Raw genomic sequence first — 26707 nt, forward strand, 5'->3', positions numbered from 1 at the left:
CGGCTGGAGAGCCGGAGGTGGGACCGGGAGTAGGGGACCGTAGAACCGGGCCGCGCTCCTCCCCTCCTAGAGTTCGTGGACGCGCAGCAGGGGGCCGTCCCTCTTCCGGATGTCGGACTAAGCGAACAGCGCCCCCTCTGCCGGCCGGTAGCAACCGGAAGTGCCAGACCGGAGGTGCGTCATTCACCGGCGACGCCGATACGGTTCCTCCACCGAGGCCCATGCGAAACTTTCCACTATGGCTTCCAGCACTGTCCCGGTGAGCGCTGCTGGCTCGGCTAATGAAACTCCCGAAATACCGGACAACGTGGGAGATTGGCTTCGGGGCGTCTACCGCTTTGCCACTGATAGGAATGACTTCCGGAGGTAACCGAGCCCTAGGAACTTGGTCCTTTTCTGGCCCTTACGTCCGTATTTCCCCTTTCTTGCGAGGCTGGCGCTTCAGGGTTTTTGGTTTTTGTTTTTTAACATTACCAGCATTGTGGCGTCTTCGTAGCTCTGGCTGTGCCTCACTGAGGTCCCTGGCCAGGAGAGTTCCCGTGTGGCAAAAGCGATCTTTCTGTCATGTGGCTGTATCTGTAATGTCACCCTGATCAAGGGAAGAAGTGCTAGCACGTAAACAGGCTTTTTCGGCCCTGGACTAGTGCTTTAGCTGGGCTTTGCGTTTGATCTTACATTTCTTTTTTCTTTTTTCTTTTTTTTTTTTTTTTTTTGAGACGGAGTCTCACTCTGTTGCCCAGGCTGGAGTGCAGTGGCGCGATCTCGGCTCACTGCAAGCTCCGCCTCCCGGATTCACGCCATTCTCCTGCCTCAGCCTCCCGAGTAGCTGGGACTACGGGCGCCCGCCACCACGCCCGGCTAATTTTTTGTATTTTTAGTAGAGACGGGGTTTCACCGTGTTATCCAGGATGGTCTCGATCTCCTGACCTCGTGATCCGCCCGCCTCGGCCTCCCAAAGTGCTGGGATTACAGGCGTGAGCCACCGCGCCCGGCCTTTTTTTTTTTTTTTTTGAGACGGAGTCTCACTCTGTCGCCCAGGCTGGAGTGCAGAGGCGCGATCTCGGCTCACTGCCCCTTCTGCCTCCCGGGTTCAAGCGATTCTCCTGCCTCAGCCTCCCCAGTAGTTGGGATTACAAGCGCGCGCCATCACGCCCAGCTAATTTTTGTATTTTTAGTAGAGACGGGGTTTCACCATGTTGGCCAGGCTGGTCTCGAGCTCCTGACCTCGTGATCCGCCTGCCTTGGCCTGCCAAAGTGCTGGGATTACAGGCGTGAACCACCGCGCCCAGCCTGACCTTACATTTATTAGGCACAAAAATGAACTCCAAATTCCCACGTGGGTCTTGAGCAACCTGCCGTCACAACCACGTATCAACGCCTCGGGAAGGTGGTGGTGATGGAAGCCTTTCCCCCCAGTACATTTCGTTAACTGTACAACTGACTCAGTGACCACAGGGTTAATAAAACACATTGTTTTTCCAGGAACTTGATACTAAATTTGGGACTCTTTGCTGCGGGAGTTTGGCTGGCCAGGAACTTGAGTGACATTGACCTCATGGCACCTCAGCCAGGGGTGTAGCCAAGTAGGTAAGCACTGAACCACACCCATGCATGTCTTAGGAGACCTAGAGACTGGGTGAAGCAATGTTTTCTGTCAAGTATTCATGAAATGTACAAAAGAATGTGATGTAAAACCCTCAACTATTCCTAGTTAAATGTGTTTTCAGATGTTGCAAGGGATTTAAGTATCTCTTACCAGTTTCCCTCCCATACTTTTACAGTTCTAATGCCACCTGTCATCTTATCATCTGATTGCAGACAAATGGAATCCTGTGCTGAACCCGAATCTTCCAAAAAACAGCCTACAATCTGTGACCACCACAAGATGTGCCCTGATGGCAGCTGAAGTTTGATTCAGATGGGCACTTTTCTTCCCTTTCCCTGCCTAGTTTCCTTTTGTTCCTTGAGTCCACGCAGAATTCCATTCTCTGGTCAGCAGACAGGCTTAAGCTAAAGTATTGCCTCTATTCTGTAAAGTTCTGTACATAGTTCCCAAGCTTCTGCAGGGGGTGATCTTTTCTCTTGTCCTGAGAAATAACAGTGCTGTTTTAACAAACATTTGAAATAAATACCGCACACAAAGGCAGTCATTTTATTCTTTTAATAAGAAACTTTTGCTTACAAAAACAAGGTGTAAAAAGATTTACAAAAATCATAAAAACATGATTTATATTTCACACTTGAGAAACAAAAACAAGCCCCAAACATGGATTTTAATGGAGGTGGTTTGCTTCATTTTAAAAGGAAAAAAAAAAAAAAAAAAAAAGGGAAGCTGTAACCATACATTGATGTTAACATAGCATGAAGTTTATTCTTGAAGAATTTACATTGTTGAGCAATATTAGGGGAAGAAGCCATTTGGTGTTGCATAGCATTTTAGTGCACCAGATGGGTTTTCCAGACACCAGGGAGGCATCGTTGCTGGAATAGTGAGGTTTGGTGGCAGAAAGAGGGCAGTGATGTGTAGGGGGAGGCAAAGTTAAGTAAGCCTGGGCAGTGGTCACTAAAGTGACACTGCTGAGGAAGCTGCTTCCTTCAGAAGGAAATGTTTTGTGACCCTAAAATTCATGGTAGTGCTACTGTCCAGGGTTTGGGGGCTCTTTGGAAATGGAGTATGTACGGAACTGGCATGTATAGACTTATATAGCCATAGAAAGAGGTGGATAGAAACAGGTCCACCATGGCAATATTTTTTTCTGGTCAGTTTATTAGGCATTAAAAAAAATACTGCTTTTATGTGCCAAGTCTCTTATGGAACTAGTATGGGATTAAAGGACGTTAATTGGAAAGGAGGATCAGTATATATGGACCACAGTGGCCTGTTAAGAATGACAGATGTCTCTAGCAGTTTGTTCACTACTAAAGATAAACAGGACAAAATAGTCTTTCCTGACCTTGCTGGCATAAATATTAAGAAAATTGTTTGAGAATTAGATTTTTTTAGTATGTATATAAAAACAGCACCATTTGTATAAATCAGATAGATCTTATCTGATAGATGAAGCTAAGACCCTTTGAGTCTACACTGGGTTGACTCTGAGAGGTTTATATCTTACTGGGTATTAAGATAAAGAAGGGTCACATGAGAGCAAAGCTTAGCTTTGAAGCCATCACCTCCCAAATGGTGACCAAGGAGGAAACTTTTAAGCCATAGTATAGATGCTAACCCCCATTTAGACCTGCATCAGACCACTTGGTAAGACAAGAAATACCAGCACTTCCTGTTCTTTATAGGAATGAAACTTAGATCCTTAAAGGCTGCTACCTGATATACTCATGACTGAACAGTTTTATTTGATAAAAACTTCCAAAATTGAAAATCAAAATCCAGCAAGAATTAAGACATGGCAGCTTCCAAAAGCATAATTCAAATTTCATTCAAAATTTACTGTTTTGGCTTCAAGTCAGTGTTTACTGTTGGTTGGGTTTTAAAGCCATAATGATGGTTGAGTAAGGATTCATTTATTTATTTATTAAATTTTTATACATTTTTGAAAAGATTTCAAATCTATGTTTCCCAGGCTGGTCTTGAGCTCCTGGCCTCAAGCAATCCTCCCACCTTGGCCTCCCAAAGTGTTGGGATTACAGATGCTAGCCACTGCATCCAGCCAATGTTTCATTTAAACTGGCTTAAATCTTCAAAGTGGTTAAGAATTTAGTAAATAAAACTACTTAATCTACAACTTTCAAAAATTGATGAGTAATCACTAATTCGGTAAATGAAGGAGTTGGACTTCACTATTGCCAAAGCAACATTTTCCCCAAGGAAAGTCAATTTGATATCCTGTCACACTTTTCAGCCCTGGCTAGTTAACACAGTACTATGAAAATCTTTAGCTAGATTTTAAACGAAATATGCCAGCAGAAGTATGGAATGAGTCCACAAAAATGAGTGCCTGCCACAATGCTATAGTAGCTATGGTGTATTTAGTGCAGAGTGTGGGATGAATAAGTACATAGTAATTAAAGTCATAGTCCTGGCCCAACAGAACAGTTACTAAATGTAAGATACAAACTAAACTCACAGTCATATTTAGAAGGCGCTTTTCAGCTTTAGCACTGACTTAAAAAGTCTGAACCACCAGGAAGATGCATACTTAACTGGTTAAAAAATTAAGTGGCCCTGGAAAGTTTTACCCCAAAGATACAACCTCTTCACTTATTTAGTTCAGTAATGAGGCTGAGGGACCCAATTTTCAAGTGTGCATTTGAGTGGGAAACTTTTAAACACCATATGTTGAAGTTTCATGTGCTCAGTGGAAACCTTAAGGTCAGAGTAAAAGAAACTGGCTGTAAACAGCCCTGCAGTGAAGAGACTGGGTCTTAGCACCTTCCACATTCACTCAGCGCCATCTCAGTCAGCGCCTGCCAGGGAAAGGGCATGGAGAGCTGGGACGGGTGCCTTCTCTTTTGCACCACTCCCTTTGCATATTACACAGTGCACTGGCTTGCCTTACAATCTAAGGTTCACATACAGGGGGTTTTCTATACTGCTTCCGGACATTTTTTGCAAAAGAACATCAGAACCAATGAAGGTACCACTTCAGGAGGAATCATTTTTGTTTGACTTCTGCTATATGTTGCCCAGCATTAGTCATTGTTTTGATAAAGACTAAAAGGCCTTTTCTCAACATTTGTGCTCTCCCAACCACCTGGGAAAGCAACCCTTCCACTCACAAGAGGTAACCTCAGATAGGGATATAGTATACATTTAAGAAGGGGTAGCCCCCCCCAGCCTGATTTAAAAAGGCCCAAGTTAATGTATGGAACATGACAAGGGAAGTGAAAAACAATGGAGTACACAGTCTGCCTTGAAAAGCAGCCATTTGATGAACAGTCACAAATACAAAGAATTTGGACATTGTAACGTAATTTCAGAACTTGCTGGTAAGAATAATTTGCATTCACACACAAGAGACATGAAATGCTTTTTAAAAGTCTGTGATACCAGATGTCCTTTAAACACTACACAGACCCATTTGCCACTTGAAATGACAAGAAGAAATCCTTTCCCTTAATCTTTTCAATTCCATGCAAACCGTAATTGAGTACAAGGCACCAAATTTTATGAATTGTATAAAATTAGTTCACAAAGCTTTATCAGTAAGTAGAACAAACTCCATTTCTCCCTCCCGGCCCGCCCACCCCCCTCCCACCCCCCCACCCGCCATCCCCGACCAAGTTTTCATTCTGCACTACTGTCGACCTCTCTAGGGCTTATGCTGGGGCATGCCCCACTGTCAGCCAGTCCACCTCATTGGTTCTTCCCTTGTACTTGGATGAAGCTGTAAGCACAGCCAGAGTAGCAAACTCATACAGTCATTGACTCTAGAAGCCTTGCCATTAAAAACAAAAATAAACTCTGCTATTGAGTCCATAGGACACATTAACACTTCTACAGTTTCCAATTTTATTCATGACATTTTAAGAGACATCTGGAAATTCTTTTTTTGTGTGTTTTTTTTTTTTTTTTTTGAGACAGAGTCTCGCTCTGTCGCCAGGCTGGAGTGCAGTGGCACGATCTCGGCTCACTGCCCCTTCTGCCTCCCGGGTTCAAGCGATTCTCCTGCCTCAGCCTCCCAAGTAGCTGGGACTACAGGCACGCGCCACCATGCCCAGCTAATTTTTGTATTTTTAGTAGAGACGGAGTTTCACCATGTTGGCCAGGATGATCTCAATCTCTTGACCTTGTGATCCACCCTCCTCGGCCTCCCAAAGTGCTGGGATTACAGGCATGAGCCACCGCGCCCAGCCTGGAAATTCTTTACAGTGTAGCACTGCCCCCCAACCCTGCCCCATAACTCCGAGACTGAGGGGCTGGATCAAAGCTGGCAAGAGCTCTGTCCACCATTTAATAAGAGCTTTAGTTCCTGGCTGCCAAGGGCATTCCCAACTATTTTTATACTAGCATGGATGTTCGTCTCAGAGGCAACCACAGATATGAGGGTCAGGCTAGATTGAGGTAAAAAAAATCCTTTTTGAGGGCCTAGGTCCACTCATCTTGGCTGGCTACAGCAGCAAGTAAACATGCCAGCCAACTAACTACAAAGGGTTCCTGGAATGAGACTCTTAACTACTTGCCCTGGGAGAGAAGCAGGCCCATTAAGGTTCGGTTAGGAGACGTTGGGTTTGATTTGGCAGCATCTAGTCAGTTTTTACCTGGTTCTTATTTTCTTCTCTTCAGAATGATTCAATTTCAGATGCAACTGAGACATTCATCTATACCCAGTACGTAAATAAATTAAAGGCAAAGGGGCATTTCCCTCACAATAGCCATTGGCTTATGCAGCAGGGAACTCTTCTTTAATAAAAATCTCCTTAAATACTAATGTCCTAAGTGTCTAGTGCTGCCGCCTCTGGGTACCTGAGGTGTCTGTAACTGCAGTGGGCACCTTTCACAAATGTGTAGCTCAGTGGAGACTCTGATGTTAGTTTCTTTTATTACTTTGATATATGCGTGCTCAGCTAGGTTAAGCACTTATTTCACAAAGTCCTTAATCTGCTTAATAAATCCTTATAATATTTGGTATAAAACTATTTTTAAAAATTAAATTGGAAGATCTTTGAATTTTCCATTAAATGTTTATTAATAATTATCCCCACTAGACAGCCTGAGGGGTAAAGTAGATGCTCTATTAGTTCCTCTCTATCTTGTAAGTTCTCTTTTTCTAGAATAATAAATATAGGATTCAATGAAAGATGAGGCACGATTCATAGTTTCCTTTCCTTTTTACTCTCCTTGGTTTTTTTGAGTTAATGGGCTTTTCTATTGCCACAAAAAGTCATTACTAATCATGCCGACTTAAAAACGTGGATCTTGAGAGTACAGCTTCACATCAGAGCCTCTGGCAGCATGGACAGCGGTGACACTTTAAAACAGTGTCCAGGAGAGGGTGAGCCCAGGCAAAGCTTATACAAAGAAGCCTGCAGTAGACAATATAAACCAAACAGCATAAAAAATGCCATACGCTATCGCTTCCAAATAAAAGCTAAATATTACAGAAACCTCACAGTGTTGGAAAAAGCAAGTTTAATTTAAAATATAGTCACTCCTTCCCTATCAGGGTGAGCCATTTTTTGTCTGAATTTCCTCCATGTCTCAGTGCTGCCTGGCAGGGCCTATGGGAGAGTTCATCTCAAAAGAGGTCAACAGCAAATGCTACAGATCTGTGTGGGAAATGTGGCTCATCAACATTGCTAAAGCTATAACCCTCATTCTTTAGCCTGGCTTTCCCCACTTCCCACTCCTCCCCGAACGCCCTTCCACATCTACTCCCTTCAAGTGACAACTGTACTTCTACCTGAATTCAAACATTAATATGATATACTCAGTCAAAAGATGAGCATTCATAGTGACAGGTTGAGTGAGGCTCACTGCAGTGACCACAGCAACAAAAGTTAGGGTTTGCATTTACTTTCACCAGCAAATCTAAGTGAAGAACTAAGAATGAAGTGGTGCCTGATGGGGACAAGGGTTTTTATCTGGGCAATTTCATTCTGTTTAGAAACTGACCCAATTTAAAAAGGAAGATGTATTTTACTAGCACTGGGGGAAAGGACGGGGCACTCTTGTTTTCTCTGATGGACTGAGTATGGGGGGTAAAGCAACAGTAGGGATTATCAGATTTGGGAGGAAACAGGTCAAGGCCATTGGTAATCAACTCCAGATATGTATGAGGTGGACTCCTAAGCAGTTAACATACCCTAGAGAACCAAAAGCTCCCAAACCCTGTGAACATGAATGTTCTAGCTCTCCAGGAGCAAGAAAGAAGCTGCAGGCTAAGAAGCTGCATGCTGCACTGAAGTGAGAACGGGTGACAGGCATTCAATAAGCCCTGGAGCATCAGCTATCTCTGCCCACCCTCAATTGAGTTCTGAGAAAACCTAAGAATCAATTTAAACCAAACCATGTGCTTGCCCTAGACCTGAACCAGGGATCTGCTACAGAACTGGGATAGCCAGGAGTGTCCTTTGGCTCAGCATAGAACATGTGCTAGTCTATTGCTTCTTTATATGACCTGCCCCTTCTTTAGAATGAAGGGGTATTCATGCCAGTCTCAGAAGTATGGAATGATTAAATGACAGCAGCAAGTAGGGAGGGTATGACATATGAAAACCATCCCACTTTGCATGGGGAAAATTGTTCCATGCATCTCACTCCACTCTTCAGCTGCTATCCCCAAAAAAGGAAGTTTGTTTTAAACCCTTGAAGGTTACTTCCTTTGTGGGAATAAACCCTTTAGACTTCATCTCCCATCTTGGAGCCAATCCCATCCAGCAAACTGCTAGCCCAGGGCCCCTCCTCACGTGCTCTGTCCAGGGCTGCTCACATCCGGAGGGTTCTTCTGGTGCTGCAAGGAGGTCCTGATTAGCAGGGGAATCACATCATGGAGAGAAAACATGGCTGCTCTCCTGTGTGGATATGATTGATTTACACCCCCCCCCCCCCCCCCGCTTTCCTCCACCCAGATCCCTCTATATTCAGAAGCAACTGATGCAAGGATCTTCATAGAAGTTACTTCTTTTGTTTTTAGGAAAGGAGGGAACTCCCAAACTCATTCAAAAGAAAGAGACTACAAAATTTTTGACAGGACACGAATCACCTGGCACCTTCTACTCTAGACCCAGCAAGGCAAACCTAGTAATCTGTTCCTGCAGTAGCCTTATTTCCTATAAGAGGAAAGATGTATGGACACCAATACACAAAAGCCAGTCTTTGATACATGCCTCCCATTCAGGAAAATGTCTGTGGTCTGCCTTCATCATTGTTGCTGGACTGCACCTGAGCTTGGAGATGGGTTTCTGAGATTCTTGCATTGCCCTGCACTGTTCTTTGAGTGTAAAAAAGGATGTAGGCCTGGGTTTTGCACACTTCCTCGACACTGCATACATTCAGCTTTGAGTCATTGCAGTGGACCCAAAAACCTAGGAAACCAAAGGAGAAAAAGAGAGAAAATGACTACCCAATTCATATTTCTAGTCAGCAGGCAAAATCAGGAGATGAAGAAAGGGACAGAGAAGTTCTGAATAGAGCCAACCCTCGATTATTGGTGGGGAAGGGACAGGTAAATGAAACTGACAGACTTTTGTGTATCCACTGGCTTTAACCCCACCAAGCCCCACAGTACTGCTTATCAACTGACTGCAATTTTTTTTTTTTTTTTTTTTTGAGACAGAGTCTCGCTCTGTCACCCAGGCTGGAGTGCAGTGGTTGGGTTCTCGGCTCACTGCAAGCTCCACCTCCCGGGTTCACGCCATTCTCCTGCCATTCTCCTGCCTCAGCCTCTCGAGTAGCTGGGACTACAGGTGCCCACCACCACGCCCGGCTAATTTTTTGTATTTTTAGTAGAGACGGGGTTTCACCATGTTAGCCAGGATGGTCTCGATCTCCTGACCTCGTGATCCACCCGCCTCGGCCTCCCAGAGTGCTGGGATTACAGGCGTGAGCCACCGCACCCAGCCAACTGACTGCAATTTTTATCTTTGTTTTCTTCAGGCTTTTCCATTGTCCACTAGGGCCTTCTAGAAAGAGCTGCGATACTGCAGGCTAAGCAATGCGGAGATGAGGAGGAAGAGGAGAGGAGAAATGGAAATAGAGGGGAGTGATGAAGGAAAATTTAGAAGGAACAAAAAAGTATTTATTCACAGGCTCTGGCTGCCCCAAGGGCTGTGCAGTTCAAAAAGAGTGAACAGCTGAAAACACATCTGCAGCCCATCAGTCACTGCAGTAGCTGGAAGACTCCACTCTGGAGGATGAGGACCTAAAGCTCCTTTGGAGGGGTCCTTGCATCCCCACACTTCCCATGGCAGGGGAAGTAGTAAGAACATAGTAAGTGCTCAGTAAATGTTCTCGGCTTTATTATAAGCTGCAGCTAGTGAGATTCATACAATATCTCCTTGAGGTTACACAGGTTCTACTGTTTCTGCATAACCAGGAAGGAAACTGGGGTGTGCAGAAGTAGCATTACCACAAAACAGTAATATTATCAATAACCAATACTTTTGATAATACTACAGTATCCTCCAACAGTGACTGAATAAGCACTATGTGCTAGGCAACTGCTCTTTTTATTTATTTATTTGAGTCAGGATCTCACTCTGTTGCCCAGGCTAGAATGCAGTGGTGAAATCATAGCTCATTGCAACTTCAAACTCCTGGGCTCGAGCAATTCTCCCACCTCAGCCTCCCAAGTAGCTAGGATCACAGGTGCACACCATTACACCTGGATAATTTTTAAATTTTTTGTAGAGATGCAGTCTCGCTATGTTGCCCAGGCTAGTCTTGAACCCTCGGCCTCAAGCAATCCTCCCGCCTCTGCCTCCCAAAGTGTTGGAATTACAGGTGTGAGCCATTGCACAGGGCCTAGGTCCTGTTCTAAGCACTTTTACATGTCAGTTCCTTTTAATTCTTAGAACAACCATATGTTGTTACTTAGTGATATACCCAAAATTTGAATCCAACTTTCATAATTCTTTTTATTTTTTTTTGAGATAAGAGTCTTGCTCTGTCACCCAGGCTGAAGTGCAGTGGCATAATCTTGGCTCACTGCAACCTCTGCCTCCCAGGTTCAAGCGATTCTCCTGCCTCAGCCTCTTGAGTACCTGGGATTACCAGTGCCCGCCACCACGCCCGGCTAATTTTTGTACTATTTTAGTAGAGACGGGGTTTAACCATGTTGGCCAGGCTGGTCTCGAACTCCTGACCTCAGGTGATCCACCCAGCGCGGCCTCCCAAAGCGCTAGGATTACAGGTGTGAGCCACGGCGCCCAACCCAATTTTCACAATTCTTTCCACTGCATTTTGATGTATGTAATTTCCCTCTAGGTAATCCATGGGATGGAAATAAAAGGAAAACAATAAAATGTGGATAAATCAACCCCTTTCCGTGTCCCCCACCCCACAGAGTAAAGCGCACGCACCTCCCTCTGTGTTGTAGCAATAGGCTGTGTAGTGTCCTGAGCCAAACCCTTTCCCGTGATGCATGACCACTGCGGAGAGATCATAGGCAAAGGTCTCTTTGTCAAGAGAGGAGAGCATGTCCCTGCAGCAGTAAGGTTCCATGGTTAATACCTGGTCAAAGACGACATGGACCCCAATCTTCTCTCGATGATTACGGCCAGACCACCTAGAACATGGATATAAGCTTGTTACTAGTAAAAACTGGCATATATAATCGTAGGTAGAGGTAGGTATTAATAAAACAGGAAACTGAGAAAATTTAACCTTCTGGTTTTGGTTTTCCCATCAATAAAATGGTGGTAATCAGTGTTCACACTTATTTATTTATTTATTTATTTATTTTCAGACAGGGTCTCACTCTGTTGCCCAGGCTGCAGTGCAGTGGTGTGATTGATAAAGGCTCACTGCAGCTTCAACCTTCCTGAGCTCAGGTGATCCCCCCACCTCAGCCTCCCGAGTAGGTGGGACTATAGGTGCACACCACCACGCCTGGCTAATTTTTGCATTTTTTGTAGAGACAGGGTTTTAACCATGTTGCCGAGGCTGGTCTCAAACTCCTGAGCTCAAGCAATCTGCCTGCCTTGGCCTCCCAAAGTTCTAGGGTTACAGTCATGAGCCACTGCGCCTGGCCCATTTATTTGCTGTTAATGTTCCATTAAGTACTCTAAACCTAGAGATCCCTAAACAAGCAATTCAAGCAACAGTCTTTTTGTAGTTTCCTGCCTGTGCTTCTTTTGCAGATTATTTTATACTTCATCCTGAAGATGAATCTACATAAGTCCAAGCCAGGCTAGAAAATCTTTTAAGCACAGACACCCAGTGCAGGCTGGATAATTAATTACACAGGAGCATGAGAACAAAAGCCCAGTCCTGCTGGGCTCCCACATCAATTTGCCTTAGTGGATGTGAACGGTTTAATCTCCATGGAAAACACGAGGTCTCAAGTGAACAGGCTTCCCCTCCCAACACCATAGAAGACATTTGCCCTCACCAAAGCCTTTGGAGCAGCTATTCCCACAGCTCTCACCCAGCTGGGACTCCCACAGCAAGCTCACCTGAATCTTTTAAGGTGCAGCCGGAGAACCTGAGGTAGTCTGTAGATCATTAACTGCTTTCTAGCTTCACTCAGAACAAGGGGTTTGGGATTGGATTTTCGTCGTTTGCCTATGTGGTTTGGGAAGGTATAAGACATAGGTTGTGAGGAGTTTTTTCTAGCATGGCAGAGACAGTGACTTGCCATTCAATATGCATTCTCCATATTTCTCAGTATCTGAACCTCAATTTTTTGGGGGGCGCAATGTGACACTCTTTATGACTGCATTTCCCAGCTTCACACGCCTGCATGGTGTGGCCATGGAAGTTCTGGCTAAGATGAAAGGAATGACTGTGTGGGACTCTGCTTAGACAGGGCTGACTCAGTTGTAAGGTGCATCCCTTTGGCCTTCCCACTATCTGAAACCGATGGAATTCCTCCTGGACCAAAAGGTAACTTTGAAGACAGAAGTCTTGCAATAGGATAGTAAAACAGAAAACAGAAATAGCTTGGGTCACTGATGACCGTGCAGCCACCATGCTGGCCCTGAATGTCCTTCAGACTTGTTTTATGTAACAGAACAATAAAATCTCTCATTTTAAGTCATTGTTATTTGGGTCGACTGTTACAAGCAACTCAAATCTTTCCAATTTTTGCCATCAGCAACTTTGCGTATAATGGAATATAATGGAACGTGCAGCAGCAAGCACATAGAGTAGAAGCATATGTTAAGGTTCCATGTCTTCACAATGGCTTATAACTTCAATTATGACACCCCACAATATGATTTTAAAAAGCTTTTTGTTTGCACTAGGTAAGCCTAATTCTACTTCCTGCTCACAACTAGTTGTGTGCTAATGGATAAGTTATTCAAAACTCTGAACCTCAGTTTCCTCACCAGTAAAATAGGAAATAATGCATATCTTTCAGGCTTAGGAAAAAAGGATAAGATTACTAAATGATGGAGTATTTAAACACATTTTTTTCCTTTAGCATGATTTGCTTATGGCACATTCAAACATTTAGAAAATAAACTGTTCTATATTTTTATGCTGTGCGTAGTTTTTGAAACATATTTCCTAGATAAAAGCACACTGCTGGACATGCAAGGACAAAGCTGACAGGTAGGCTAAATTCATCTACTCCAAAGCAGAACCAGTGATCAGTCTCTAATTTTGTTTCTAACTGTGGGGGAAATGCATTTCTCGAAGTCCTGGCTTCAAGCAGTCCTCCCACCTTGGCCTCCCAAAGTGTTGGGATTATGGGTGTGAGCCCACTGTGCCCAGCCTTGAGGAAATGCATTTCTAAATTTCAGCAAATAAATAATGGAAATAGAGTTCTCTTAGTTTCTATCAGAAGCCTTTCCTGTAACCATTTACTGATGGCTGTTTTGTTATATTAAATTGGTAAATGGATGAGAGTAGAAAATTAGTGGTCTACTGCAGTCCCTGGTAATTGTCTTGAGCTGTTGATATCATGGGCTCAGTGTTTGAAGAGCAACTGGGCATCTGATTCCAAGTCCTGTCTGCACTACTCATGAAAGGTAGCAAATCACAGCCAGATGACGTATCACAGAGCTTTCTGTGACAATAGGATGTGGAGGTGTACTTCTCATAATAGACTGCATCAAAATGAGTGTGCCATAGGAGAAGCTTTTACCAGGGTGTAGTCGTCACAATACGTGGGGGCATGAACAGAAATGGAATTCACAGAGGGGCTTGGCCTTATTTTATATTCCTATTGACCATTTTTTTGAAAATTACTGCAGCTCTGGCTAGGAACCCTGGCAGTGACTGCCACCTTCAGCAGAGGGAGTATGTGAGCTAAGATGAAGACAATATAGAGTCAGGCTTTGTTTCCCTAAAATGAAATTCACAAAGAAAAAGAAATTACTGATTCAACTGAGATTGATCAGTTCTGTCTCCATTTCATTAAGCTGGCCAGGAAGACAGGTAGAAGACTGACAGTTTTGAAACTTCACAGGCAACAGATCAATGCATCTCATCCCCTCACCATAGGTTTCCTTCTCTGCCATTATTTGTACTTGCCTAGAGAAATCCTGATAAATTGGCATATCTGACAACCAAAGAACAATCTTTTCTTGTAAAGATAAAAGTTATTTCTTGCCTAATCTATCCTATCCAAAAATGATGGAGTTACAGCTGTTAATATTCTTTTGTTCCTTACAAGTAAAAGGCTTCAGGAATCACTGTTTTCTTTTTTTTTAAATATTACTCTAATGAAACAATTTGATTCACCTGACTCTGTATCTCAAAATGGAACAGGATAGGTGAGTCTATAGTTAACCAGGTATAAAATTTCAAATTTTGTTTTGAAATGGCAAAATGATATCGAGCATAACTTTGTGGTTTTTGTTTTTGTTTTTATTTTCCCTAAAAGAGGTCTTGCTATGCCACCAGGCTGGTCTCAAACTCCTGGCTTCAGGCAATCCTCCTGCCTTGGCCTTCCAAAGTGTTGGGATTACAGGTATGAGCCACTACACCTGGCCTCAAGCCTGACTTTTGATTTTTGTTCTGATTCTTCAAAGAGCAGAACAGGTTTCCCACAATTTATTTTATTTTATTTTTTTTGAGACAGCATCTCGCTCTGTCACCCAGGCTGGACTGCAGTGGCGCCCACCTTGGGGTCTCCCAAAGTCCTGGGATTACAGGCATGAGCCACTGCACCTAGCCTAAGATTTTTTTTTTCTTCAAAACTGGTAATCTAAACTATTATGTGACTGAAAATTGATTTCTAGGTCTCTGCACAATCCATTAACTTTATACTTTTAGTTTCCAAATCTATATATGCCACAAACCCCAAACATAAGCATCCACATATTTGTTCTGCATTTCCTCTGTCCATACTGGATTAGCAGAAGCATTAAGCGTTAGTGTGGCAAGATGGAAGGGCCCTGAAAACATGCCTCCATTTTAAAATTACAGACAACACAGAAATACTTCCGTATGATCCTCTCTGAAATGTGAACTTTTCAGGCATGTGAAAAATAAAAACAAAATGCAGAAAATATTTCATGAAGCTGCCACTGAGCAATGCACCTTAAGACTTGCTTTCTTGGTTCCACTGTACCAATCTTTAGCATCACTTTTGACAGATATTAAGTCTACCAGTTCAGTACAAAAGCTTGCTTTTCTGATATCGCACCCTTCAGAAAGGCTATACCATCTGGGTTTAGATTAAGTAAGAACTGTCAGACTCTACATTCATGAATTTAAGCAGCAGCCCCACAGCACTAAGAAGCTAAGTACTAACATTCTCAGAGTTCCCATTTCAGGAGCCACAACTTTAAAATCCCTTCCAAGATGACAACTAATGTCAATCAGGAGGTCAATCAACTCCTAGGTCTTTGTTTCATTTTTTTTTGTTGTTGTTGTTGTTTGAAATGGAGTCTCGCTCTGTTGCCCAGGCTGGAGTGCAATGGCGCGATCTTGGCTCACTGCACCCTCCGCTTCCTGGGTTCAACCGATTCTCCTGCCTCAGCCTCCCGAGTAGCTGGGATTACAGGCACCTGACACTATGCCCAGCTAATTTTTGTATTTTTAGTAGAGACAGGGTTTCACCATGTTGGTCAGGCTGGTCTCAAACTCCTGACCTCAAGTGATCTGTCCGCCTTGGCCTCCCAAAGTGCTGGGATTACAGGCGTGAGCCACCACGCCCAGCCTTGTTTTGTTTTTTAATACGTAATTAAAACAAGTCCATGTTTTTTGTTTTTAGAAAAATGGGAGAAAAAGATCTTTAAAAGATGCTTTAGAACCATTCAATATCATTAGTGTTACTTTTGACTAAAGAGGACAAAGCAGCACCTTAAACTGATATTCCAATTATTCTTCCCCACTACGCCCCCTCCTCCACACAGCACTCACTGTTACACTGGTCACAAGCGTAGATTCTCCCTTCCAAGGCCTCTGTCTCTGTGAATTTGGCCAGCATCTCAGTGAGCAAGCACTCTGTCTGATTCAAAGGGACAAACCCCTTTTCTATGCAGTGATAGCGTTCAGGGAATTCCAGGGATAGGTCCCAAAAGGGCTCAATGGTATTGGATTTGTAATTGCATGATATACATGTGACCTAGAATGAAAAGATTGATTTACAGATTATATAACTTCCATGCTTCCTGTGTACAGTTTTACTTGCTTCATAAAAGACACACTTTATCAAAACTAAGTGTATAATTTTCAAAAAATAGTAATATTAAAATAATAAACATAATTTTAAAAGAATTAGAGTATATTATTTCTGATGTACATTTCTAACTATGGGATGCTAGCTGGAATTTAAAAACCATACTGCATAGAGACTATACTAACCCCCCTTTTCACCTCTCCCAAAATATGCTCTACCATTCAATAGTACAGTAGTACAGACTGCAAGTTATTATGCAGTCACTCAAGGGATCAGTCTGACAGAGATTTGCAGGTCCCTGCCTGCTTCCCTCACCCTGGCATTCCTCCTCTTGACTTCAGACCTTCCATGGGGCCCAGCATGCCTCTCTTTTTGCCTTTGTTACTTGCAGAAGCCCTACACTGAACCCCTCTGTCTGCAGAGCCTCAAAGTGCTGTGATTAGACCTCCATTCCCACTATAACTTTCCCAGGTGCACCTTTCTTCCTAAGGGGAGGGGAGACAGAAGAAGTGCTGATAAATACTCCCCTTTTACATGCTCAAAAACAAAAGCCTAATTAAACTTTCCCTTTCCATCCCATTCATCATTCTTTCAGAGCCCTAAAAACCAAGACACAAACATAGTGTAGAGGTTTTACCTGAAACTCTTAAGTTGCTCACCAACCCACCCCCCACCACGTTTTTTTGTTTGTTTTTTGTTTTTTTTTGAGACAGAGTCTCCATCTGTCACCCAGGCTGTAGTGCAATGGCACAATCTCGGCTCACCGCAACCTCCGCCTCCTGGGCTTAAGCAATTCTCCTGCCTCAGCCTCCCAAGTAGCTGGGATTACAGGCATGCGCCACCACGCCCAGCTAATTTTGTATTTTTAGTAGAGACAGGGTTTCACCATGTTGGCCAGGCTGGTCTCTTAACTCCTGACCTCAGGTGATCCACCCACCTTGGCCTCCTGAAGTGCTGGGATTACAGGCGTGAGCCACCGTGCCCGGCACACCTGCCTTTTTTTAACTATAAAAATACTCTTTCTGCATATTCTCGCAAGGCCCTGTCTAAGCATCTTTGCTTAGGTTACATGGCTAAAGATGCAGGAAATAAAAGGTAATGGGGAACAGGAAGGAGGCTTGCACTGGCCTTTAGCATGCTCGCAGCTACCTTCCTTCCCTGTATGTAAAGAAGGGAGATTGCTCTTTCAAACTATTATGGAACCAGGGTTACAAGCAAACTCTGTTCCCTCAAATTGATCAAAGGATGGCACACCAACAATGGGTACTTAATTATAACAATGAGAATATTATATTACCCCTATCTTCAATAACAATTAAAGATATTCACTGAAAATTAAGCGATGTGGCAAGTTAAACTAAAAATCTGGCCGGAAAGACACTAGGCAAGTTTCCCCAAAAGGCCATCATAATGTACAGCAGAATGAAAGGTACAATGGCCACCCTCCAAATTGCATAATCACAGCAAATGTGGGCTACTCTTATTAGCCCAATAACCCGGGGAAGGCACTCACAGGAAGCCCAAGCTAACATACAAGCCTCTCATTGTCATGGTAGGCACACACATACCTGACTGAGCAGCTGCCCATGAAATATGGTATTCACCACCTTTAAGACCTGTTTGGTGAGCTTCCTCTGGGAGAAGGGGATGAGGATCCGGCGTGTGGTGCCCTCAGACTCGAGTTCCTGCTGCACCTTGTGCAGCAGCTCGCAGAGAAATTCCTGCGCGTCCTGTTGGTCGTAGCCGCGGAAGGCAGGGATCAGGCTCCACACTGAGTGGAGCATGGCGAAGGGCGACACTAGGGCCCACTTTCCGGACCACATGACTCGGAAGAGGGTGTGCAGTTCACGGCAGAGGGAAATGTGCTTTGAACTCGGCTCCTTGTTCTGGATGAGCTCCAGACTCCGACTAATGGAGGCCCCGCCGTTCCAGCAGAAGCCCTCCCGCTCGCATGCCTCGGCCCTGTCATTTCTCAAGGACAGCTCCGTGGCCGAGCTGTTGGTTGGCTTGCCAGAAAGCTGAGTCTTCCCGTTGGTGGCTTTGGGAAACAGATGTTCCGTTTTGGAAGGGTCAAGGTTGAGGAAACATTCTCGGAACTTCTGGAGGTGGCTGAGCACCTGGAGGATGGAGTTCATGTAGCAGGTGTTGCCCAGGTTGCGCAGGCCCGTGACGCCTGGGGCCATGGCCGGCTGGCGACGCAGCTTGAGTGTGGCGGCGGGCACTCTGCGTGAGGTAGGGAGGGCAGCGGGGCGCGAGGCAGCCGGGCCCGCGTCGCGGGGCGTGTGCAGGAGCAGCCGTGCACTCTTGCGCGGAGGGGTGCTGGCCAGCTCCTCCAGCAGCCGCCGTTTCACCTCGCGCCGCCGCCTCCGCGCCTCCTCCTTCTTGCGCTCCAGGGCCTCCTCCTGCCGCCGCTGCTCCAGCTTCGCCTGGCCCCGGGAGCTCTTCTCGAACCACAGCCGCAGCGTCCTGGCCAGCAGGCGCTGACGCCGGTACCACAGAGCCGTGAGCATCTGCGGCTGTCCCTGAGGAGCGCGATGTGGCGGGACCACGTCCTCACCCGAAGCCATGGACCGCAGCGTCCGCCCACGTCTCACCGGCGTGTCCTGTTTCTGGCCCCGGACCGCCAGGAGGGAGCTTCTTAGCAGCTTCAGGTCCCCCTCTGGGTTATCATTGAGCACGTAGTCCTTGCACAGGTAACAGAACACGTAGAGATCCCGGACTTCCATGGCTAGCGGGTGTCCCGTCTCCTCAAAGTGTTTCAGGGCGTGGTCCTCAATATAGCGGCCGCAGGCCACGTGGGAGCACTTGAGGCAGGCCCACACGGACTCGGTGGTGGCACACTCTAAGCAGCACCACTTCTGAGGGTTCAGGATGGAGTGGTCCTGGGCGAGCCGTAACCGCCCTACATGTTTGCATCTATCCATGTCTTATAGAAGTCGCCACTCTCTCAACCTGGCACGACAGAGTCCCCAAAAAAGAAAAAGAAAAAGAAAACACTTTTAGAAAAATATTTTCCTTAAAAAAAAAAAAGTAAAAGTCTTGCAATTGATATTTCAACTCTAGATACATTCATTTTCAACTCCAAATTGGTTCCTTTGAAAGTTAAAAAAAGGCACATTTGGTATAAAGGCAGAGAGTTACAGGACAGTTAAATTACTTAAAAAGGAAGACTCTTACGGAAGGGTTAGCACAAATTTGAAACTTTATGGTGTTTCACATACCAGTGGGAGAGATAAAGAAACTCAAAAAGTCAATTTTAGGTCGATTTCAATGTTTTTCAAAGCAGAGATAACATGATATAAGATAAAAATAAGAAAAAGAAAGTCCTCACCAGTACAAAGTATCATTTTTATCAGACGTGACTAAGGAACATTGTATATGTTTTTTTGTTTTGAGACGGGGTCACTCTGTCGCCCAGGCTGGAGTGCAGTGGCGGGATATCAGCTCATTGCAACCTCCAGCTCCCGGGCTCAAGCGATTCTCCCGCCTCAGCCTCCCGAGTATCTGGGATTACTGACGCCACGCCACCACACCCTGCTAATTTTTGTATTTTTAGTAGAGACGGGGTTTCAACATGTTGGCCAGGTTAGTCTCGAACTCCTGACCTCAGGTGATCTGCCCACCTTGGCATTCCAAAGTGCTGGGAATACAGGCATGAGCCACCGTGCACAGCCGTATATGTGTTTTTTAATTTATTTTTTATTTTTTATGTATTTTTTTTTTTTGAGGTCGAGCCTCCCTCTGTCACCCAGGATGGAGTGTAGTGGTGCAATCTCAGCTCACTGCAACTTCTGCCTCCCTGGTTCAAGCGATTCTCCTGCCTCAGCCTCCCAGGAAGCTGGGATTACAGGTGCGCGCACCACCACACCCGGCTAATTTTTTTGTATTTTTAGTAGAGACGAGATTTAACCATGTTGGCCAGGCTGGTCTCGAACTACTGACCTAAATGATCTGCCCGCCTTGGCCTCCTAAAGTGCTGGGAATACAGGCACGAGCCACTGCGCCCAGCCAACATCTGTCTTTTTGAAAAGAACATCTGCATCTTGCAGTAAGGGTGGGAAAACTTTTACCTTCTTTACTGAAAGGAAAGGTAAGTAAAGAACTGGACAAATCTGACTTAGGACAAGAGGTGAAGTGGCTCTACTGGTATAATATTTAACCAAACTACCGAAACAAAAGAAAAAAAAGCAGCGAATCTTCCAGCTGATATATATGAAAATGCTTTTTAAAACAGTAGAACATCCTAAGCATGTTTTTTTTTCCCCCTCCCAATAATGCTTCTTCAATTCAATAATCAGAGAAGCCTTGTGGGCAATTTCTCCAAGGGAAAGAAGCTATACAACTTTTTTTTTTTTTTTTTTTTTGAGATAGAGTCTCGCTCTGTCACCAGGCTGGAGTACAGTGGCGTGATCTCAGCTCACTGCAACCTCCACCTCCCGGGTTCAAGCGATTCTCCTGCCTCAGCCTCCCGAGTAGCTGGGACTAAAGGCGTGCGCCACCACGCCCAGCTAATTTTTTTGTATTTTTAGTAGAGACAGGGTTTCACCATGTTGACCAGGATGGTCCCGATCTCCTGACCTCGTGATCCGCCCACCTCAGCCTCCCAAAGTGCTGCGATTATAGGTGTGAGCCAACACGCCAGGCTGCTATACAACTATTTTAAAAGAAAACTTTTATATCTTTGGAACTTTGAAAGGCGTTTTCCCCTCAATACCAGAACTTAAAATTCCTTAGGCTGGGCACCGCGGCTTGCACACTTCGGGAGGCTGAGGTGGAAGGATTGAGGTCAGGAGTTCAAGACCAGCCTAGCCAACATAGACCTGTCTCTATCTAATCTATCTATCTATTTACTTATATATTTATATATTTTGAGAGAGGGTCTCTCACTCTGTCACCCAGCCTGGAGTGCGGTGGTGTGATCTTGGCTCACTGCAGCCACCACTTCCTGGGTTCAAGTGATCCTCCCACCTCAGCCTCTAGAGTAGATGAGATCATAGGTGCATGCCACTATGCCCAGCTAATTTTGTTTTTTGTAGAGATGGGGGTCTCACTATGTTGCCCAGGCTGGTCTTAAACTTCTGGGCACAGTGATCCTCCTGCCTTGGCCTCCCAAAGTGTTAGGATTATAGGTGTGAGCCACCACACCTGGCCTAGTCTCTTTAAAATTAAAAAAAAAAAGGCCGGGTGCGGTGGCTCACGCCTGTAATCCCAATACTTTGGGAGGCCGAGGCAGGTGGATCACCTGAGGTCAGGAGCTCAAGACCAGACTGACCAACATGGTGAAACCCCATCTCTACTAAAAAAATAAAAAAATTAGCCAGACGTGGTGGCAGGCGCCTGTAATCCCAGCTACTCAGGAGGCTGAGGCAGGCGAATCGCTAGAACCTAGGAGGTGGAGGTTGCAGTGAGCCAAGATCGCGCCATTGCATTCCAGCCTGGAGGACAGAGAGAGACTCCGTCTCAAAAAGAAAATAATAAAATAGGTCGGGTACGGTGGCTCACACCTGTAATCCTAGCACTTTGGGAGTCCGAGGCGGGAGGATCACAAGGTCAGGAGATCGAGACCATCCTGCCTAACGCGGTGAAACCCCAACTCTACTAAAAATACAAAAAATTAGCCAGGCGTGGTGGCGGGCGCCTGTGGCCCCACCTACTCAGGAGGCTGAGGCAGGAGAATGGCGTGAACCCGGGAGGTGGAACTTGCAGTGAGCCGAGATTGCGCCACTGCACTCCAGCCTGGGTGACAGAGCGAGACTCCGTCTCAAAAAATAAATAGATAAATAAAAATTAAAAAATAAAGAAAATAGGCCGGGCGCGGTGGCTCACGCCTGTAATCCCAGCATTTTGGGAGGCCGAGGCGGGCAGATCACGAGGTCAGAGGATCGAGACCGTCCTGGCTAACACGGTGAAACCCTGTCTCTACTAAAAAATACAAAAAATTGGCCGGGCGCGGTGGCTGGTGCCTGTAGGCCCAGCTGCTCCGGAGGCTGAGGCAGGAGAATGGCGCGAACCCGGAAGGCGGAGCTTGCAGTGAGCCGAGATCGCGCCACTGCACTCCAGCCTGGGTGACAGAGCGAGACTCCGTCTCAAAAAATAAATAAAAATAAAAATAAAATAAAGAAAATAATAAAATAGGCCGGGTGCAGTGGCTCACACCTGTAATCCCAACATTTTGGGAGACCGAGGCGGGCGGATCACCTGAGGTCAGGAGTTCGAGACCAGCCTAGCCAACATGGTGAAACCCCGTCTCTACTAAAAAAAAACACAAAAAATTAGCCAGGTGTGGTGGCAGGCGCCTGTAATCCCAGCTATTCGGGAGGCTGAGGCAGAAGAATTGCTTGAACCTGGAGGTGGAAGTTGCAGTGAGCCGAGAGTGTGCCATCGCACTCCAGCCTGAGGGACAAGAGCGAGACTTCGTCTCCAAAAAATAAAAAATAAATAAAAATAAATAATTCAATTCCCTAAAGATAGTTCCTCTTTTTTTTTTTTTTTTTTTCCTGAGACAGAGCCTCACTCTGTTGTCCAGGCTGGAGTGCATTGGCATGATCTTGGCTCAGTGCAACCTCCATCTCCCAGGTTCAAGCAATCCTCCTGCCTCAGCCTCCCTAGTAGCTGGGATTACAGGCAAGGGCCACCACACCCAGCTAATTTTTGTATTTTTAGTAGATATGGGGTTTCACCATGTTGGCCAGGCTGGTCTTGAACTCCTGACCTCAGGTGATCCTGAGGTCAGGTGACCCGCCTCAGCCTCCCGAAGTGCTGGGATTATAGGTGTGAGCCACCGTGCCCGGCCGGTAGTTCCTCTTTCAAGGTGAATTTCTTTCACCTCCATTTATTCTCTACTTTTCGTTTCTGTGAGCAAATGCAGTTTCATGATTATGAGGTTAACCCAGAGAAGTTCTAAATCCAATGTACTGAGTAGCCCCTTTAATTTTCCAAATGCTGTTTTTGGCCTAGTCCTATTTATGTGTGCCAAAACCCACAAATAAGTAAATATACTGCAGGACCAAATTAGAGATTCTTCCCTTTTTTATTGCCTGTTCCAGATGGCAGAGGCATGTCTTTATATAAGAAACCCTCAAATCATACAAAGGGAAGCGACCTAGACTACCCTCAATCAAGCCAGATCATGATTTTCTTATTGCTAAGCACCCTTTACATCATTTTTCTGGATGTGTTTACCCACTTTCTAACAAGATATACAGTAGCCTCCCTTTATACATGGTTTCACTTTCTGAGGTTTTGGTCACCTGTGGTGCAGTACAGTAAGATACTCTAAGAGACCACATTCACATAATTTTTATTACAGTATATTGTTGTAATTGTTCTATTGTATTATGTTATTGTTTATTACTGTGCCTCATTTAAAAACTAAACTTTATCTATAGGTATGTATGTACAGGAAAAAAACATAGTATATATAGGGTTCAATACTATCTGTGGTTTCAGGCATCCACTGAGGGTCTTGAAACATATCCCCTAAGGATAAGGGGGGAATACTGTAATCTTCTTCAGAGAGGAGATTATGTATATTTCTGTTTTTACCCCCTTATAATGCCAAGACTTGTGGGTGCTCAACTCTTAGTGGTCAAAAGTATTCTGTCAGAATTACCCTCTCACACAGTCTGGAATAGTATTGAAATAACCATTTTTGTTGATTTTTCTTAGTGCACAGCCAAATCAACACACACATACATTAAAAGATGGAATAGTAAATAAATGAATTTTCTTCTTGCTACTTAGTACCAACTAAGGGTACAAAAATGGGTACACATTGATGCTTACAACTAATTCCTGGGACACAAAAGAAAGTAATGAAGGAATGAAGGGGAGGGAAAAATATCAAGATGCAGACAATTCCCATTTCTCACTCTCACTAATTCAATATTCTTTGAAAATGCAGTCCCTGAACTACCTACCAACATCTGAATTCCCCAGGCTACTTGTTATATATACAGATTTCCTGGTTACTACTCCAGTCCTGATGAATCTGAACCTGGAGAGGCTTCTAAAATCTCAATGATTCTTTTTTTTTTTTCAGACGGAGTTTCGCTCTTGTTGCCCAGGCTAGAGTTCAGTGGCGCAATCTAGGCTCACCACAACTTCCGCCTCCCGAGTTCAAGCGATTCTCCTGTCTCAGCCTCACAAATAGCTGGGATTATAGGCATGCGCCACCACACCCGGCTAATTTTGTATTTTTAGTAGAGACAGGGTTTCTCCATATTGGTCAGGCTGGTCTTGAACTCCCGACCTCAGGTGATCTGCCTACCTCGGCCTCCCAAAGTGCTGGGATTACAGGCATGAGCCACTGCGCCCGGCCAGATGATTTTTTTGCACATTAAAACTTTAGTACAGGCCGGGCGCGGTGGCTCACGCCTGTAATCCCAGCACTTTGGGAGGCCGAGGCGGGTGGATCACGAGGTCAGGAGATCCAGACCATCCTGGATAACACGGTGAAACCCCGTCTCTACTAAAAATACAAAAAAATAGCCGGGCGTGGTGGCAGGCGCCTGTAGTCCCAGCTACTTGGGAGGCTGAGGCAGGAGAATGGCATGAACCCGGGAGGCAGAGCTTGCAGTGAGCCGAGATCACACCACTGCACTCCAGTCTCTGGGCGACAGAGCAAGACTCCGTCTCAAAAAAAAAAAAATAAATAAACAAAACTTTAGTACATTAATCCAGTAAATTGTATAGGGATGAAAGACTCTTCATAGAAATCAAAGAAAGAATTTTTTTTCTCAAATTCTTCCACTTAGACTAATACTGTCCAACAGAACTTTCTGCAATGATATATTCTCTATATATCAATGAGAGGGATATCAATATTTTCTATCTGTATATATATTCTCTATGTATCATCAATCATATATATCATTGATATATTGAGACTATAGAGAATATATACAGATAGAGAATTCATTATTATTACACATTATTATTGATAATATTCTCTATATGAATATATCACAGTGCTGTCCAGTACTATAGTAACTAGTCACACGTGACTACTGAGCACTTGAAATGTGCTAGTGAGACTAAGGGACTGCACTTTTAATTTTAATTAATTTTAAGTCACATGTGGCTAGTGGTTATGGTATTATATTAAGACAGCATAGACTTAAACACACCAGGACACTATCTTTAGCTTGCTCTGCTTTGCTTTTTGTTTCCTTTCCTTCGAAAGATTCGGTACTAGCTAAATCACATCTGAATAGCCTCCTCTTACAACTCAAAACCTGATGCCTGGCAAATCCCCATTTTAGCCTTGATGTGTCTTCAGGAATTTAATTGCTACCAAGATTTTATCATATGAAATACAGCAGAGCTTCAAATCCTACAAAGAGAGAATTATTTCTGTAAATGAATATAGCAACACCACACCCAGAACACTGATGCCTTGCAAAATCAACTCCTCTGCTAAAAAAAATATGCTGGGACAACCAAAAGCCAAAAGAGAAGAACACTAAAAAACCATTCCACATCCTCTCCATGGAGAGCTGTCAAATGAAAAGGGCACTCTGGAAATTCTTTCTTCTGATTTCATTTTCTGATCTATAAATCTGCTGATCACGCACATCCTCTCCTGCACAGCCCTTTTCCCATTACAAATCTGTCGTGGCGACTCACTAACCTGCCATATGGGCAGAGTAAATCCATTCAGGAAAAACACAGGGCTACTTTGCACCTCACCATACTGATTTAAGCTAGGCAGACCAGCTTCTCTAGAGGAAAAACATGTATGATCATGAAATGGAAATCTCCTAAGAGTGACACAAAAGATAAAAGTCACCTTAACCAACAAACAAAATAGAGAATAAAGAGAATACCACCTCAGGTATACTCGGGTCAAGAAAGATGTGTTTAATTCACCTCTCACACATACTCTGACCACTTTATTTCAGAATAGGGCCTAGCACCCATTTGGCAAAAAGAGGAATTCTGTTTTATATTTTTCTGATGTGTACAGGTTTCCCTTCATATTCTCAAAGGCCATCATTCTAACATTTCCACTTAAAATGTACATCATCCAGTGTGACAGGCACCTAGTACCCAAAACTGATAAACTTACAGTGTAATTAATTGGGAAAGAACATGATGTGTCTGAATACTTCTACATCAACAAGTTTTAAATAGATCAGCAGCTTTAAATAAATGTCCTGCACACCCTTGGTCGATCTGCATAGGAGGAAAGTAAACCTGACAAAATATCAGCTTTTGCCTTTTTAATTACCATAGTTTTATTTTAAAAATCTGAATCAACTGGAGCTAAGAACCATAATCAATATTTAAAAGCATTCTATAAATATCACTAAGTATTAAATGAAAAGATAATTAAATCTTTTCAACATTTATCTTTTGTTCTGATGAAAAACTTCTAGATTTATCATATAATTTTTTTAAAAACTCTCCATATGAGAGATGACAACATTAGGATTCTAAATATTTCAAAAAATCTATAGCTTGAAAATATGATGCCTTTTAATTGGAGTATTTCAATTATTCTCAAATAG

General features: G+C 44.2%; 2 protein-coding genes across 4 annotated transcripts in view; one reads left to right on the forward strand and one right to left on the reverse strand.

The window, feature by feature from the left end:
• The first annotated feature begins 97 nt into the window (after positions 1-97).
• TOMM6 (translocase of outer mitochondrial membrane 6) lies at positions 98-2146 on the forward strand. Of its 2 annotated transcripts, none has more exons than XM_019029242.3 (3): positions 98-366; positions 1483-1587; positions 1782-2146. In XM_019029242.3, the coding sequence occupies exons 1-2, from the start codon at positions 239-241 to the stop codon at positions 1577-1579; spliced, it is 225 nt and encodes a 74-aa protein (XP_018884787.1). In that variant the 5' UTR covers positions 98-238; the 3' UTR covers positions 1580-1587; positions 1782-2146. The 2 variants fall into 2 exon arrangements, with proteins under 2 accessions (XP_018884787.1, XP_018884786.1); XM_019029241.3 differs by having other exon boundaries at positions 1819-2146.
• A 641-nt stretch (positions 2147-2787) lies between these two features.
• Positions 2788-26707, reverse strand: part of USP49 (ubiquitin specific peptidase 49) — an 81344-nt gene continuing 57424 nt past the window's right edge. For both annotated transcript variants that reach the window (XM_055389609.2, XM_055389615.2), the window contains 5 exons: positions 17765-19148; positions 15938-16142; positions 12076-12184; positions 10981-11186; positions 2788-8985 (listed from right to left, as the gene is read on the reverse strand). In XM_055389609.2, coding sequence (XP_055245584.1) covers positions 8795-8985; positions 10981-11186; positions 12076-12184; positions 15938-16142; positions 17765-19120 — 2067 coding nt within the window. In that variant the 5' untranslated portion in view covers positions 19121-19148 and the 3' untranslated portion in view covers positions 2788-8794. The remainder of the gene's footprint in view (positions 8986-10980; positions 11187-12075; positions 12185-15937; positions 16143-17764; positions 19149-26707) is intronic.

The sequence above is a fragment of the Gorilla gorilla genome, chromosome 5 (assembly GCF_029281585.2).
Source record: "Gorilla gorilla gorilla isolate KB3781 chromosome 5, NHGRI_mGorGor1-v2.1_pri, whole genome shotgun sequence".
NCBI classification, from domain to species: domain Eukaryota; kingdom Metazoa; phylum Chordata; class Mammalia; order Primates; family Hominidae; genus Gorilla; species Gorilla gorilla.